Below are 13155 nucleotides of genomic sequence, written 5' to 3' on the forward strand. Positions count from 1 at the left end.
GACTGTTTGTCATTGTTCCCTTAATATAGTGACTGATTGCTTGTCACTGTGTTTGAGAATAGACCCTCGATATAGTGGATTCTGCTCGTCACGGCTTGGCTTCTTGTTAAAGGTAGAGTGAGAGTTAGGCAACACCAGATCATGTGTGGTCCTCCCATGACAAGACAGGAAATGCTATGTATGAGAGTGTGTAGAATATCTCAATATACAGAAGAGACAATATTGGTGCGATCATTGTTTCCCCATAACATTCAGGTTGATACGACCGCTCTCTTGAACCGGCAAGGCGTCAAGCCAGGTTTGTAGCCCACTCCAGAGTTCTGACAAAATAATCACTGAGACCTCTGGTCTGATATACCCGTTAATCTTGGAACATGTCGTTTTATTTTTTTGTGACATGTTTTATTTCATGGCATATTCGTACAGGGGTGATAGAAATGTTTATTTTCCGCTCGTAAGTAAATGTGTCTGCAGCTATTGTTGTTTATGTTGTAGTTGCCGCTGTTGTAGTTTCTCTTTGTACAAGATTGCCCGTCAACACTTCTGTGAATTATGCTATACTTGGACAGCCACTGAATCGACGAGTAAGCTGTAGACGCCGTGAAGTACTTGCAGTACTTGAAGTACGGTGTGATGGTGGGGACAACAGCTCTGTGGCTTGTTCTCTGTGCGACGTTGACAACGGCTGTGTCAGTGAAGGTGAGACATGTGGTCATAACTAGCTTCAGTGAGTGAGTGAGTGAGTGAGTGAGTAAGGGAGTGAGTGAGTGAGTGGGGTAAGGAGTGAGTGGGTGGGTGGATGGTTATTTGGGCGGGAAGTTTGTGAGTGAGTGAGTGAGTGTGTGAGTGGGTGGGGTAGTGAGTGAGTGAGTGAGTTAGTGGGGAAGTGAGTGAGTGAGTGGGGGAGTGAGTGGGGAAGTGAGTGAGTGGGGGAGTGAGTGGGGGAATGAGTGAGTGAGTGGGGGAGTGAGTGGGGGAAGGAGTGAGTGAGTGAGTGGGGGAAGGAGTGAGTGAGTGAGTGGGGTAAGGAGTGGGTGGATGGTTATTTGGGCGGGAAGTTTGTGAGTGAGTGAGTGAGTGTGTGAGTGGGTGGGGTAGTGAGTGAGTGAGTGAGTTAGTGGGGAAGTGAGTGAGTGAGTAGGGGAGTGAGTGGGGAAGTGAGTGAGTGAGTGGGGGAGTGAGTGGGGGAATGAGTGAGTGAGTGGGGGAGTGAGTGGGGGAAGGAGTGAGTGAGTGAGTGGGGGAAGGAGTGAGTGAGTGGGGGAAGGAGTGAGTGAGTGGGGGAAGGAGTGAGTGAGTGGGGGAGTGAGTGGGGGAAGGAGTGAGTGAGTGGGGGAGTGAGTGGGGGAGTGAGTGGGGAGTGAGTGGGGGAAGGAGTGGGGGAAGGAGTGGGGGAAGGAGTGAGTGAGTGGGGGAAGGAGTGAGTGAGTGGGGGAAGGAGTGAGTGAGTGAGTGGGGGAAGGAGTGAGTGAGTGAGTCGGGGAAGGAGTGAGTGAGTGGGGGAAGGAGTGAGTGAGTGGGGGAGTGAGTGGGGGAAGGAGTGAGTGAGTGAGTGGGGGAAGGAGTGAGTGAGTGGGGGAAGGAGTGAGTGAGTGGGGGAGTGAGTGGGGGAAGGAGTGAGTGAGTGGGGGAGTGAGTGGGGGAAGGAGTGAGTGAGTGAGTGGGGGAGTGAGTGGGGGAATGAGTGAGTGAGTGAGTGGGAGAGTGAGTGGGGGAATGAGTGAGTGAGTGAGTGGGGGAGTGAGTGGGGGAAGGAGTGAGTGAGTGGGGGAGTGAGTGGGGGAATGAGTGAGTGAGTGGGGGAGTGAGTGGTCTCTTAGTGTCATACCTTGTCTCTTGGTGTCATACCTGGTTTCTAGGTGTCAGACCTTGTTTCTTGGTGTCATACCTTGTGTCTTGGTGTCAGACCTTGTCTCTAGGTGTCAGACCTTGTTTCTTGGTGTCAGACCTTGTCTGTAGGTGTGGAACCTTGTTTCTAGGTGTCGAACCATGTTTCTAGCTACCCGACCTTGACCCTAGGTGTGGAACCTTGTCTCTATATATCTGTTCGACGTTTCAGTTTCACCACCATTTGTCTGAGAATGACCTTGAACTCTACTTTGGAACTCGCAACAGTCGGGAAGGTAAGACATTGGCTGACTCGTTGATGTAGCCGATTTAGATGTAAGGAAGATATCATTTTTAAATATCTTGAGAATGTCTATCGTCATGATATTGAGTTAATGCCAGTTCGTCTGTGCCAACAGTGCCGAAGTACGACATCGTCCACCCTGTACGACGTCGTCACCCACGCACCTCTCTGATACACCCGCCCCTACTCCAGTACCGCCTGAAGGCCTTGGGGGAGGAGTATGACCTTCACCTTGAACGCAATCAACACCTAGTGGCGCCAGGTAATACAAGGGATACCTTTCTCCTTCTCATCTGAGACGTCTTCAGAAATATCTTCATTTTTTATAAGCATTTCATTTTAAATGGTTCTACTTGTCCCGTGTGTGACAAAAATGCTAGTTTAATCGGCATCCTCGATTATCGAGTGTGTAAAATCTCCATGACGATATAATACACCGGATAACCGAGCATGTCTAGAGATTGACAATAACAATTGGTACAATAACTACTTATCCGGATCGTCACGATATGGCTAACATATTGCCGATGTGACGATAAACTTAAATTCACCCACTCACTTATTTTGACTTCCTCACGCCCAGGCTGCCTTATGACCCACACAGACGGGAAGGGTGGGGCGGTGGTGTCCCCTTGCCCCCGGGGAGACGGCGACTGCTTCTACACGGGGACGTCTACCCTGCACAACGGCTCCTACGTGGCCCTCGGCACATGTGACGGATTGGTGAGTTGTGCACAACCCTCGCAGTACACACTGAGTTCACATCAGGTGCCACAACAAACCACATCTGAGTCACGGAGTGTTTATGTCAAGTTATATCTACCTGTAGAGTCATGTAGTGTTTATGTCAAGTTATATCTACCTGTAGAGTCACGGAGTGTTTATGTCAAGTTATATCTACCTGTAGAGTCACGGAGTGTTTATGTCAAGTTATATCTACCTGTAGAGTCATGTTGTGTTTATGTCAAGTTATATCTACCTGTAGAGTCACGGAGTGTTTATGTCAAGTTATATCTACCTGTAGAGTCATGTAGTATTTATGTCAAGTTATATCTACCTGTAGAGTCACGGAGTGTTTATGTCAAGTTATATCTACCTGTAGAGTCACGGAGTGTTTATGTCAAGTTATATCTACCTGTAGAGTCACGGAGTGTTTATGTCAAGTTATATCTACCTGTAGAGTCATGTAGTGTTTATGTCAAGTTATATCTACCTGTAGAGTCACGGAGTGTTTATGTCAAGTTATATCTACCTGTAGAGTCACGGAGTGTTTATGTCAAGTTATATCTACCTGTAGAGTCACGGAGTGTTTATGTCAAGTTATACCACACCTGTAGAGTCATGTAGTGTTAATGTCAAGTTATATCTACCTGTAGAGTCACGGAGTGTTTATGTCAAGTTATACCACACCTGTAGAGTCATGTAGTGTTTATGTCAAGTTATATCTACCTGTAGAGTCACGGAGTGTTTATGTCAAGTTATATCTACCTGTAGAGTCACGGAGTGTTTATGTCAAGTTATATCTACCTGTAGAGTCACGGAGTGTTTATGTCAAGTTATATCTACCTGTAGAGTCACGGAGTGTTTATGTCAAGTTATACCACACCTGTAGAGTCATGTAGTGTTAATGTCAAGTTATATCTACCTGTAGAGTCACGGAGTGTTTATGTCAAGTTATACCACACCTGTAGAGTCATGTAGTGTTTATGTCAAGTTATATCTACCTGTAGAGTCACGGAGTGTTTATGTCAAGTTCTACCACACCTGTAGAGTCATGAAGTGTTAATGTCAAGTTATATCTACCTGTAGAGTCACGGAGTGTTTATGTCAAGTTATATCTACCTGTAGAGTCACGGAGTGTTTATGTCAAGTTATATCTACCTGTAGAGTCACGGAGTGTTTATGTCAAGTTCTACCACACCTGTAGAGTCATGAAGTGTTAATGTCAAGTTATATCTACCTGTAGAGTCACGGAGTGTTTATGTCAAGTTATATCTACCTGTAGAGTCACGGAGTGTTTATGTCAAGTTATATCTACCTGTAGAGTCACGGAGTGTTTATGTCAAGTTCTACCACACCTGTAGAGTCATGAAGTGTTAATGTCAAGTTATATCTACCTGTAGAGTCACGGAGTGTTTATGTCAAGTTATATCTACCTGTAGAGTCACGGAGTGTTTATGTCAAGTTATATCTACCTGTAGAGTCACGGAGTGTTTATGTCAAGTTCTACCACACCTGTAGAGTCATGAAGTGTTAATGTCAAGTTATATCTACCTGTAGAGTCACGGAGTGTTTATGTCAAGTTATATCTACCTGTAGAGTCACGGAGTGTTTATGTCAAGTTATATCTACCTGTAGAGTCACGGAGTGTTTATGTCAAGTTATACCACACCTGTAGAGTCATGAAGTGTTAATGTCAAGTTATATCTAACTGTAGAGTCACGGAGTGTTTATGTCAAGTTATATCTACCTGTAGAGTCACGGAGTGTTTATGTCAAGTTATATGTACCTGTAGAGTCACGGAGTGTTTATGTCAAGTTATATCTACCTGTAGAGTCACGGAGTGTTTTTGTCAAGTTATATCTACCTGTAGAGTCACGGAGTGTTTATGTCAAGTTATATCTACCTGTAGAGTCACGGAGTGTTTATGTCAAGTTATATCTACCTGTAGAGTCATGTAGTGTTTATGTCAAGTTATATCTACCTGTAGAGTCACGGAGTGTTTATGTCAAGTTATATCTACCTGTAGAGTCATGAAGTGTTTATGTCAAGTTATATCTACCTGTAGAGTCATGAAGTGTTTATGTCAAGTTATACCACACCTGTAGAGTCATGAAGTGTTAATGTCAAGTTATATCTACCTGTAGAGTCACGGAGTGTTTATGTCAAGTTATATCTACCTGTAGAGTCATGAAGTGTTTATGTCAAGTTATACCACACCTGTAGAGTCAGGAAGTGTTTATGTCAAGTTATACCACATCTGTAGAGTCACGGAGTGTTTATGTCAAGTTATATCTACCTGTAGAGTTTCGGAGTGTTTATGTCACGTTATACCTCACCTGTAGAGTCACGGAGTGTTTATGTCAAGTTCTACCACACCTGTAGAGTCATGAAGTGTTAATGTCAAGTTATATCTACCTGTAGAGTCACGGAGTGTTTATGTCAAGTTATATCTACCTGTAGAGTCACGGAGTGTTTATGTCAAGTTATATCTACCTGTAGAGTCACGGAGTGTTTATGTCAAGTTCTACCACACCTGTAGAGTCATGAAGTGTTAATGTCAAGTTATATCTACCTGTAGAGTCACGGAGTGTTTATGTCAAGTTATATCTACCTGTAGAGTCACGGAGTGTTTATGTCAAGTTATATCTACCTGTAGAGTCACGGAGTGTTTATGTCAAGTTCTACCACACCTGTAGAGTCATGAAGTGTTAATGTCAAGTTATATCTACCTGTAGAGTCACGGAGTGTTTATGTCAAGTTATATCTACCTGTAGAGTCACGGAGTGTTTATGTCAAGTTATATCTACCTGTAGAGTCACGGAGTGTTTATGTCAAGTTCTACCACACCTGTAGAGTCATGAAGTGTTAATGTCAAGTTATATCTACCTGTAGAGTCACGGAGTGTTTATGTCAAGTTATATCTACCTGTAGAGTCACGGAGTGTTTATGTCAAGTTATATCTACCTGTAGAGTCACGGAGTGTTTATGTCAAGTTATATCTACCTGTAGAGTCACGGAGTGTTTATGTCAAGTTATATCTACCTGTAGAGTCACGGAGTGTTTATGTCAAGTTATATCTACCTGTAGAGTCATGTAGTGTTTATGTCAAGTTATATCTACCTGTAGAGTCATGAAGTGTTTATGTCAAGTTATACCACACCTGTAGAGTCATGAAGTGTTAATGTCAAGTTATATCTACCTGTAGAGTCACGGAGTGTTTATGTCAAGTTATATCTACCTGTAGAGTCATGAAGTGTTTATGTCAAGTTATACCACACCTGTAGAGTCAGGAAGTGTTTATGTCAAGTTATACCACATCTGTAGAGTCACGGAGTGTTTATGTCAAGTTATATCTACCTGTAGAGTTTCGGAGTGTTTATGTCACGTTATACCTCACCTGTAGAGTCACGGAGTGTTTATGTCAAGTTCTACCACACCTGTAGAGTCATGAAGTGTTAATGTCAAGTTATATCTACCTGTAGAGTCACGGAGTGTTTATGTCAAGTTATATCTACCTGTAGAGTCACGGAGTGTTTATGTCAAGTTATATCTACCTGTAGAGTCACGGAGTGTTTATGTCAAGTTCTACCACACCTGTAGAGTCATGAAGTGTTAATGTCAAGTTATATCTACCTGTAGAGTCACGGAGTGTTTATGTCAAGTTATATCTACCTGTAGAGTCACGGAGTGTTTATGTCAAGTTATATCTACCTGTAGAGTCACGGAGTGTTTATGTCAAGTTCTACCACACCTGTAGAGTCATGAAGTGTTAATGTCAAGTTATATCTACCTGTAGAGTCACGGAGTGTTTATGTCAAGTTATATCTACCTGTAGAGTCACGGAGTGTTTATGTCAAGTTATATCTACCTGTAGAGTCACGGAGTGTTTATGTCAAGTTCTACCACACCTGTAGAGTCATGAAGTGTTAATGTCAAGTTATATCTACCTGTAGAGTCACGGAGTGTTTATGTCAAGTTATATCTACCTGTAGAGTCACGGAGTGTTTATGTCAAGTTATATCTACCTGTAGAGTCACGGAGTGTTTATGTCAAGTTATATCTACCTGTAGAGTCACGGAGTGTTTATGTCAAGTTATATCTACCTGTAGAGTCACGGAGTGTTTATGTCAAGTTATATCTACCTGTAGAGTCATGTAGTGTTTATGTCAAGTTATATCTACCTGTAGAGTCACGGAGTGTTTATGTCAAGTTATATCTACCTGTAGAGTCATGAAGTGTTTATGTCAAGTTATATCTACCTGTAGAGTCATGAAGTGTTTATGTCAAGTTATACCACACCTGTAGAGTCATGAAGTGTTAATGTCAAGTTATATCTACCTGTAGAGTCACGGAGTGTTTATGTCAAGTTATATCTACCTGTAGAGTCATGAAGTGTTTATGTCAAGTTATACCACACCTGTAGAGTCATGAAGTGTTTATGTCAAGTTATACCACATCTGTAGAGTCACGGAGTGTTTATGTCAAGTTATATCTACCTGTAGAGTTTCGGAGTGTTTATGTCACGTTATACCTCACCTGTAGAGTCACGGAGTGTTTATGTCAATTTACACCTCACCTGTAGAGTCTCGGGGTGTTTATGTCAAGTTATACCTCACCTGTAGAGTCATGGAATGTTTATGTCAGGTTATACCTCACCTGTAGAGTCTCGGAATGTTTATGTCAAGTTATATCTACCTGTAGAGTTTCGGAGTGTTTATGTCAAGTTATACCTCACCTGTAGAGTCATGAAGTGTTTATGTCAAGTTATACCTCACCTGTAGAGTTTCGGAGTGTTTATGTCAAGTTATACCTCACCTGTAGAGTCATGAAGTGTTTATGTCAAGTTATAACTCACCTGTAGAGTCTCGGAGTGTTTATGTCAAGTTATACCTCACCTGTAGAGTCTCAGGGTGTTTATGTCAAGTTATACCTCACCTGTAGAGTTTTGGAGTGTTTATGTCAAGTTATACCTCACCTGTAGAGTCATGAAGTGTTTATGTCAAGTTATACCTCACCTGTAGAGTCTCGGAGTGTTTATGTCAAGTTATATCTACCTGTAGAATTTCGGAGTGTTTATGCCAAGTTATACCTCACCTGTAGAGTCATGAAGTGTTTATGTCAAGTTATACCTCACCTGTAGAGTTTCGGAGTGTTTATGTCAAGTTATACCTCACCTGTAGAGTCATGAAGTGTTTATGTCAAGTTATACCTCACCTGTAGAGTCATGGAATGTTTATGTCAGGTTATACCTCACCTGTAGAGTCTCGGAATGTTTATGTCAAGTTATATCTACCTGTAGAGTTTCGGAGTGTTTATGTCAAGTTATACCTCACCTGTAGAGTCATGAAGTGTTTATGTCAAGTTATACCTCACCTGTAGAGTCATGAAGTGTTTATGTCAAGTTATACCTCACCTGTAGAGTCTCGGAGTGTTTATGTCAAGTTATACCTCACCTGTAGAGTCTCGGGGTGTTTATGTCAAGTTATACCTCACCTGTAGAGTTTCGGAGTATTTATGTCAAGTTATACCTCACCTGTAGAGTCATGAAGTGTTTATGTCAAGTTATACCTCACCTGTAGAGTCTCGGAGTGTTTATGTCAAGTTATATCTACCTGTAGAATTTCGGAGTGTTTATGTCAAGTTATACCTCACCTGTAGAGTCATGAAGTGTTTATGTCAAGTTATACCTCACCTGTAGAGTTTCGGAGTGTTTATGTCAAGTTATACCTCACCTGTAGAGTCATGAAGTGTTTATGTCAAGTTATACCTCACCTGTAGAGTCATGGAATGTTTATGTCAGGTTATACCTCACCTGTAGAGTCTCGGAATGTTTATGTCAAGTTATATCTACCTGTAGAGTTTCGGAGTGTTTATGTCAAGTTATACCTCACCTGTAGAGTCATGAAGTGTTTATGTCAAGTTATACCTCACCTGTAGAGTTTCGGAGTGTTTATGTCAAGTTATACCTCACCTGTAGAGTCATGAAGTGTTTATGTCAAGTTATACCTCACCTGTAGAGTCTCGGAGTGTTTATGTCAAGTTATACCTCACCTGTAGAGTCTCGGGGTGTTTATGTCAAGTTATACCTCACCTGTAGAGTTTCGGAGTGTTTATGTCAAGTTATACCTCACCTGTAGAGTCATGAAGTGTTTATGTCAAGTTATACCTCACCTGTAGAGTCTCGGAGTGTTTATGTCAAGTTATATCTACCTGTAGAATTTCGGAGTGTTTATGTCAAGTTATACCTCACCTGTAGAGTCATGAAGTGTTTATGTCAAGTTATACCTCACCTGTAGAGTCTCGGAGTGTTTATGTCAAGTTATACCTCACCTGTAGAGTCTCGGAGTGTTTATGTCAAGTTATACCTCACCTGTAGAGTCTCGGAGTGTTTATGTCAAGTTATACCTCACCTGTAGAGTCTCGGAGTGTTTATGTCAAGTTATACCTCACCTGTAGAGTCTCGGAATCTTTATGGCAGGTTATACCTCACCTGTAGAGTCTCGGAATCTTTATGGCAAGTTATACCTCACCTGTAGAGTCACGGAATGTTTATGTCAAGTTATATCCACCTGTAGAGTCATGAAGTGTTTATGTCAAGTTATATCCACCTGTAGAGTCATGAAGTGTTTATGTCAAGTTATATCCACCTGTAGAGTCATGCAGTGTTTGTGTCAAGTTATACCTCACCTGTAGAGTCATGAAGTGTTTATATCAAGTTATACCTCACCTGTAGAGTCATGAAGCGTTTATGGCAAGTTATACCTCACCTGAAGTCACGGAGTGTTTATGTCAAGTTGTACCTCACCTGTAGGAACCTAGTGGTTGTACAAAAAACGCCCCAGATGTAGCAGTTTCGACGAATATGTTAACATAAGGAGAAGAATGTCTAACATCTGCTGACAATATTCGGCATTTCATATTTACTTTCAGCATGGTGTCATTTCTACACCAACCCATCAGTTGCTCATCCAGCCAATCAGAGGCCAACACCTTGCTGACGTCAACATTGGGCGTGATGCCGGTGCCCCGCATTTAGTGTACCATCTGACCGCTAGGGGGATGTGTGGTGTCCAGGGTAGGTTACTTAATTCAAGTTTTCTCTTCGAGCAAAGTAAACATTGACTGAGCGCAATCTCTGATTGACAGCTGGCGTCACAGTCAACCAGCTACAAAACATGTGTGTGACCGACACGGCCTTGCCCCGTTCTGTAAAGGGGAATAACTCACGATTCACGATGTTGATGTTTCAGACACGGCGGAGCAGATAGTTCCTCGTCGCGTCCGTCGCCAGGCAGGTGGGCTGTTTCTGGAGATGCTGCTGGTTGCAGATAAGACGATGCACCGTTATCATGGCGATGACCTGGTGAACTACATGCTGACAGCGGCTAATGTGGTGAATTTCAACTGACAATCTGCACTGGCATCATACATGTACCAAATGCAAAGATTCTAATTACACGTTCAGTTCGTCCTTTTAACAACTGCAATGAACATAACCCATCATCCACACCAACCCCTGCAATGACCCTCATCAACTAATCTCTACAATAACCCAAATAAATCAACCTTTGCAATGACCCTCATCAACAAATCTCTACAATAACCCAAATAAATCAACCTTTGCAATGACCCTCATCAACAAATCTCTACAATAACCCAAATAAATCAACCTTTGCAATGACCCTTGTCAACTAATCTCTGCAATAACCCAAATAAATCAACCTTTACAATGACCCTCATCAACAAATCTCTACAATAACCCAAATAAATCAACCTTTGCAATGACCCTTGTCAACTAATCTTTGCAATAACCCAAATAAATCAACCTTTGCAATGACCCTCATCAACAAATCTCTACAATAACCCAAATAAATCAACCTTTGCAATGACCCTTGTCAACTAATCTCTGCAATAACCCAAATAAATCAACCTTTGCAATGACCCTTATCAACTAATCTCTAAAATAACCCAAATAAATCAACCTTTGTAATGACCCTTTTCAACTAATCTCTAAAATAACCCAAATAAATCAACCTTTGCAATGACCCTTGTCAACTAATCTCTGCAATAACCCAAATAAATCAACCTTTGCAATGACCCTTGTCAACTAATCTCTACAATAACCCAAATAAATCAACCTTTGCAATGACCCTCATCAACAAATCTCTACAATAACCCAAATAAATCAACCTTTGCAATGACCCTCATCAACAAATCTCTACAATAACCCAAATAAATCAACCTTTGCAATGACCCTCATCAACAAATCTCTACAATAACCCAAATAAATCAACCTTTGCAATGACCCTTGTCAACTAATCTCTGCAATAACCCAAATAAATCAACCTTTGCAATGACCCTCATCAACAAATCTCTGCAATAACCCAAATAAATCAACCTTTGCAATGACCCTTTTCAACTAATCTCTACAATAACCCAAATAAATCAACCTTTGCAATGACCCTCATCAACAAATCTTTCCAATAACCCAAATAAATCAACCTTTGCAATGACCCTTATCAACTAATCTCTACAATAACCCAAATAAATCAACCTTTGCAATGACCCTCATCAACAAATCTCTACAATAACCCAAATAAATCAACCTTTGCAATGACCCTTATCAATTAACTCAGGCAATAAACCTTATCAACCATTCCCTGCACTAAACCTTACTTTATCAACCAGCTCCTGAAAAAACAATTATCGCCCTTTCCTCGTCTGTGTGGAGTACTACTGTGGACAATATCCATCCATACAGTGTCACCCTGTCCTTGTGTGTTTAGAACGGTATCTTCCCTCTTCAGGCGGCGGGGCGGTACCTGGACAGCAGCCTCGGTGTCCCCATCCACCTGACCATTATCAGTCTAAGGGTACTGAAGGACGACATGGTAGGTCACTGTATGTCTCACCTGTTGTGGTACTGAAGGACGACATGGTAGGTCAGTGTATGTCTCACCTGTTGTGGTACTGAAGGACGACATCGTAAGTCACTGTATGTCTCACCTCTTGTGGTACTGAAGGACGACATGGTAGGTCAGTGTATGTCTCACCTGTTGTTGAACTGAAGGACGACATCGTAAGTCACTGTATGTCTCACCTCTTGTGGTACTGAAGGACGACATGGTAGGTCAGTGTATGTCTCACCTCTTGTGGTACTGAAGGACGACATGGTAGGTCACTGTATGTCTCACCTGTTGTCGAACTGAAGGACGACATGGTAGGTCACTGTATGTCTCACCTGTTGTGGTACTGAAGGACGACATGGTAGGTCAGTGTATGTCTCACCTCTTGTGGTACTGAAGGACGACATGGTAGGTCACTGTATGTCTCACCTGTTGTTGAACTGAAGGACGACATGGTAGGTCAGTGTATGTCTCACCTGTTGTGGTACTGAAGGACGACATGGTAGGTCAGTGTATGTCTCACCTGTTGTGGTACTGAAGGACGACATGGTAGGTCAGTGTATGTCTCACCTGTTGTTGAACTGAAGGACGACATGGTAGGTCACTGTATGTCTCACCTGTTGTGGTACTGAAGGACGACATGGTAGGTCAGTGTATGTCTCACCTGTTGTGGTACTGAAGGACGACATGGTAGGTCACTGTATGTCTCACCTGTTGTTGAACTGAAGGACGACATGGTAGGTCAGTGTATGTCTCACCTGTTGTTGAACTGAAGGACGACATGGTAGGTCACTGTATGTCTCACCTGTTGTGGTACTGAAGGACGACATGGTAGGTCAGTGTATGTCTCACCTGTTGTGGTACTGAAGGACGACATGGTAGGTCACTGTATGTCTCACCTGTTGTTGAACTGAAGGACGACATGGTAGGCCAGTGTATGTCTCACCTGTTGTGGTACTGAAGGACGACATGGTAGGTCAGTGTATGTCTCACCTGTTGTGGTACTGAAGGACGACATGGTAGGTCAGTGTATGTCTCACCTGTTGTGGTACTGAAGGACGACATGGTAGGTCAGTGTATGTCTCACCTCTTGTGGTACTGAAGGACGACATGGTAGGTCAGTGTATGTCTCACCTGTTGTGGTACTGGGGGACGACATGGTAGGTCAGTGTATGTCTCACCTGTTGTGGTACTGAAGGACGACATGGTAGGTCAGTGTATGTCTCACCTGTTGTGGTACTGAAGGACGACATGGTAGGTCAGTGTATGTCTCACCTGTTGTGGTACTGAAGGACGACATGGTAGGTCAGTGTATGTCTCACCTGTTGTGGTACTGAAGGACGACATGGTAGGTCAGTGTATGTCTCACCTGTTGTGGTACTGAAGGACGACATG

At 42.6% G+C, this 13155-nt stretch overlaps 1 protein-coding gene across 1 annotated transcript in view; it reads left to right on the plus strand.

Moving 5' to 3' along the window:
- The first annotated feature begins 633 nt into the window (after positions 1–633).
- Positions 634–13155, plus strand: part of LOC139459943 (A disintegrin and metalloproteinase with thrombospondin motifs 15-like) — a 40345-nt gene continuing 27823 nt past the window's right edge. The window contains exons 1-7 of the mRNA XM_071241679.1: positions 634–699; positions 2060–2123; positions 2247–2393; positions 2715–2854; positions 9785–9929; positions 10105–10247; positions 11662–11745. Of these exons, the coding sequence (XP_071097780.1) occupies positions 634–699; positions 2060–2123; positions 2247–2393; positions 2715–2854; positions 9785–9929; positions 10105–10247; positions 11662–11745 (789 nt within the window). The remainder of the gene's footprint in view (positions 700–2059; positions 2124–2246; positions 2394–2714; positions 2855–9784; positions 9930–10104; positions 10248–11661; positions 11746–13155) is intronic.

The sequence above is a fragment of the Haliotis cracherodii genome, unplaced genomic scaffold (genome assembly GCF_022045235.1).
Source record: "Haliotis cracherodii isolate W230 unplaced genomic scaffold, xgHalCrac1.p SCAF_13, whole genome shotgun sequence".
NCBI classification, from domain to species: Eukaryota; Metazoa; Mollusca; class Gastropoda; order Lepetellida; family Haliotidae; genus Haliotis; species Haliotis cracherodii.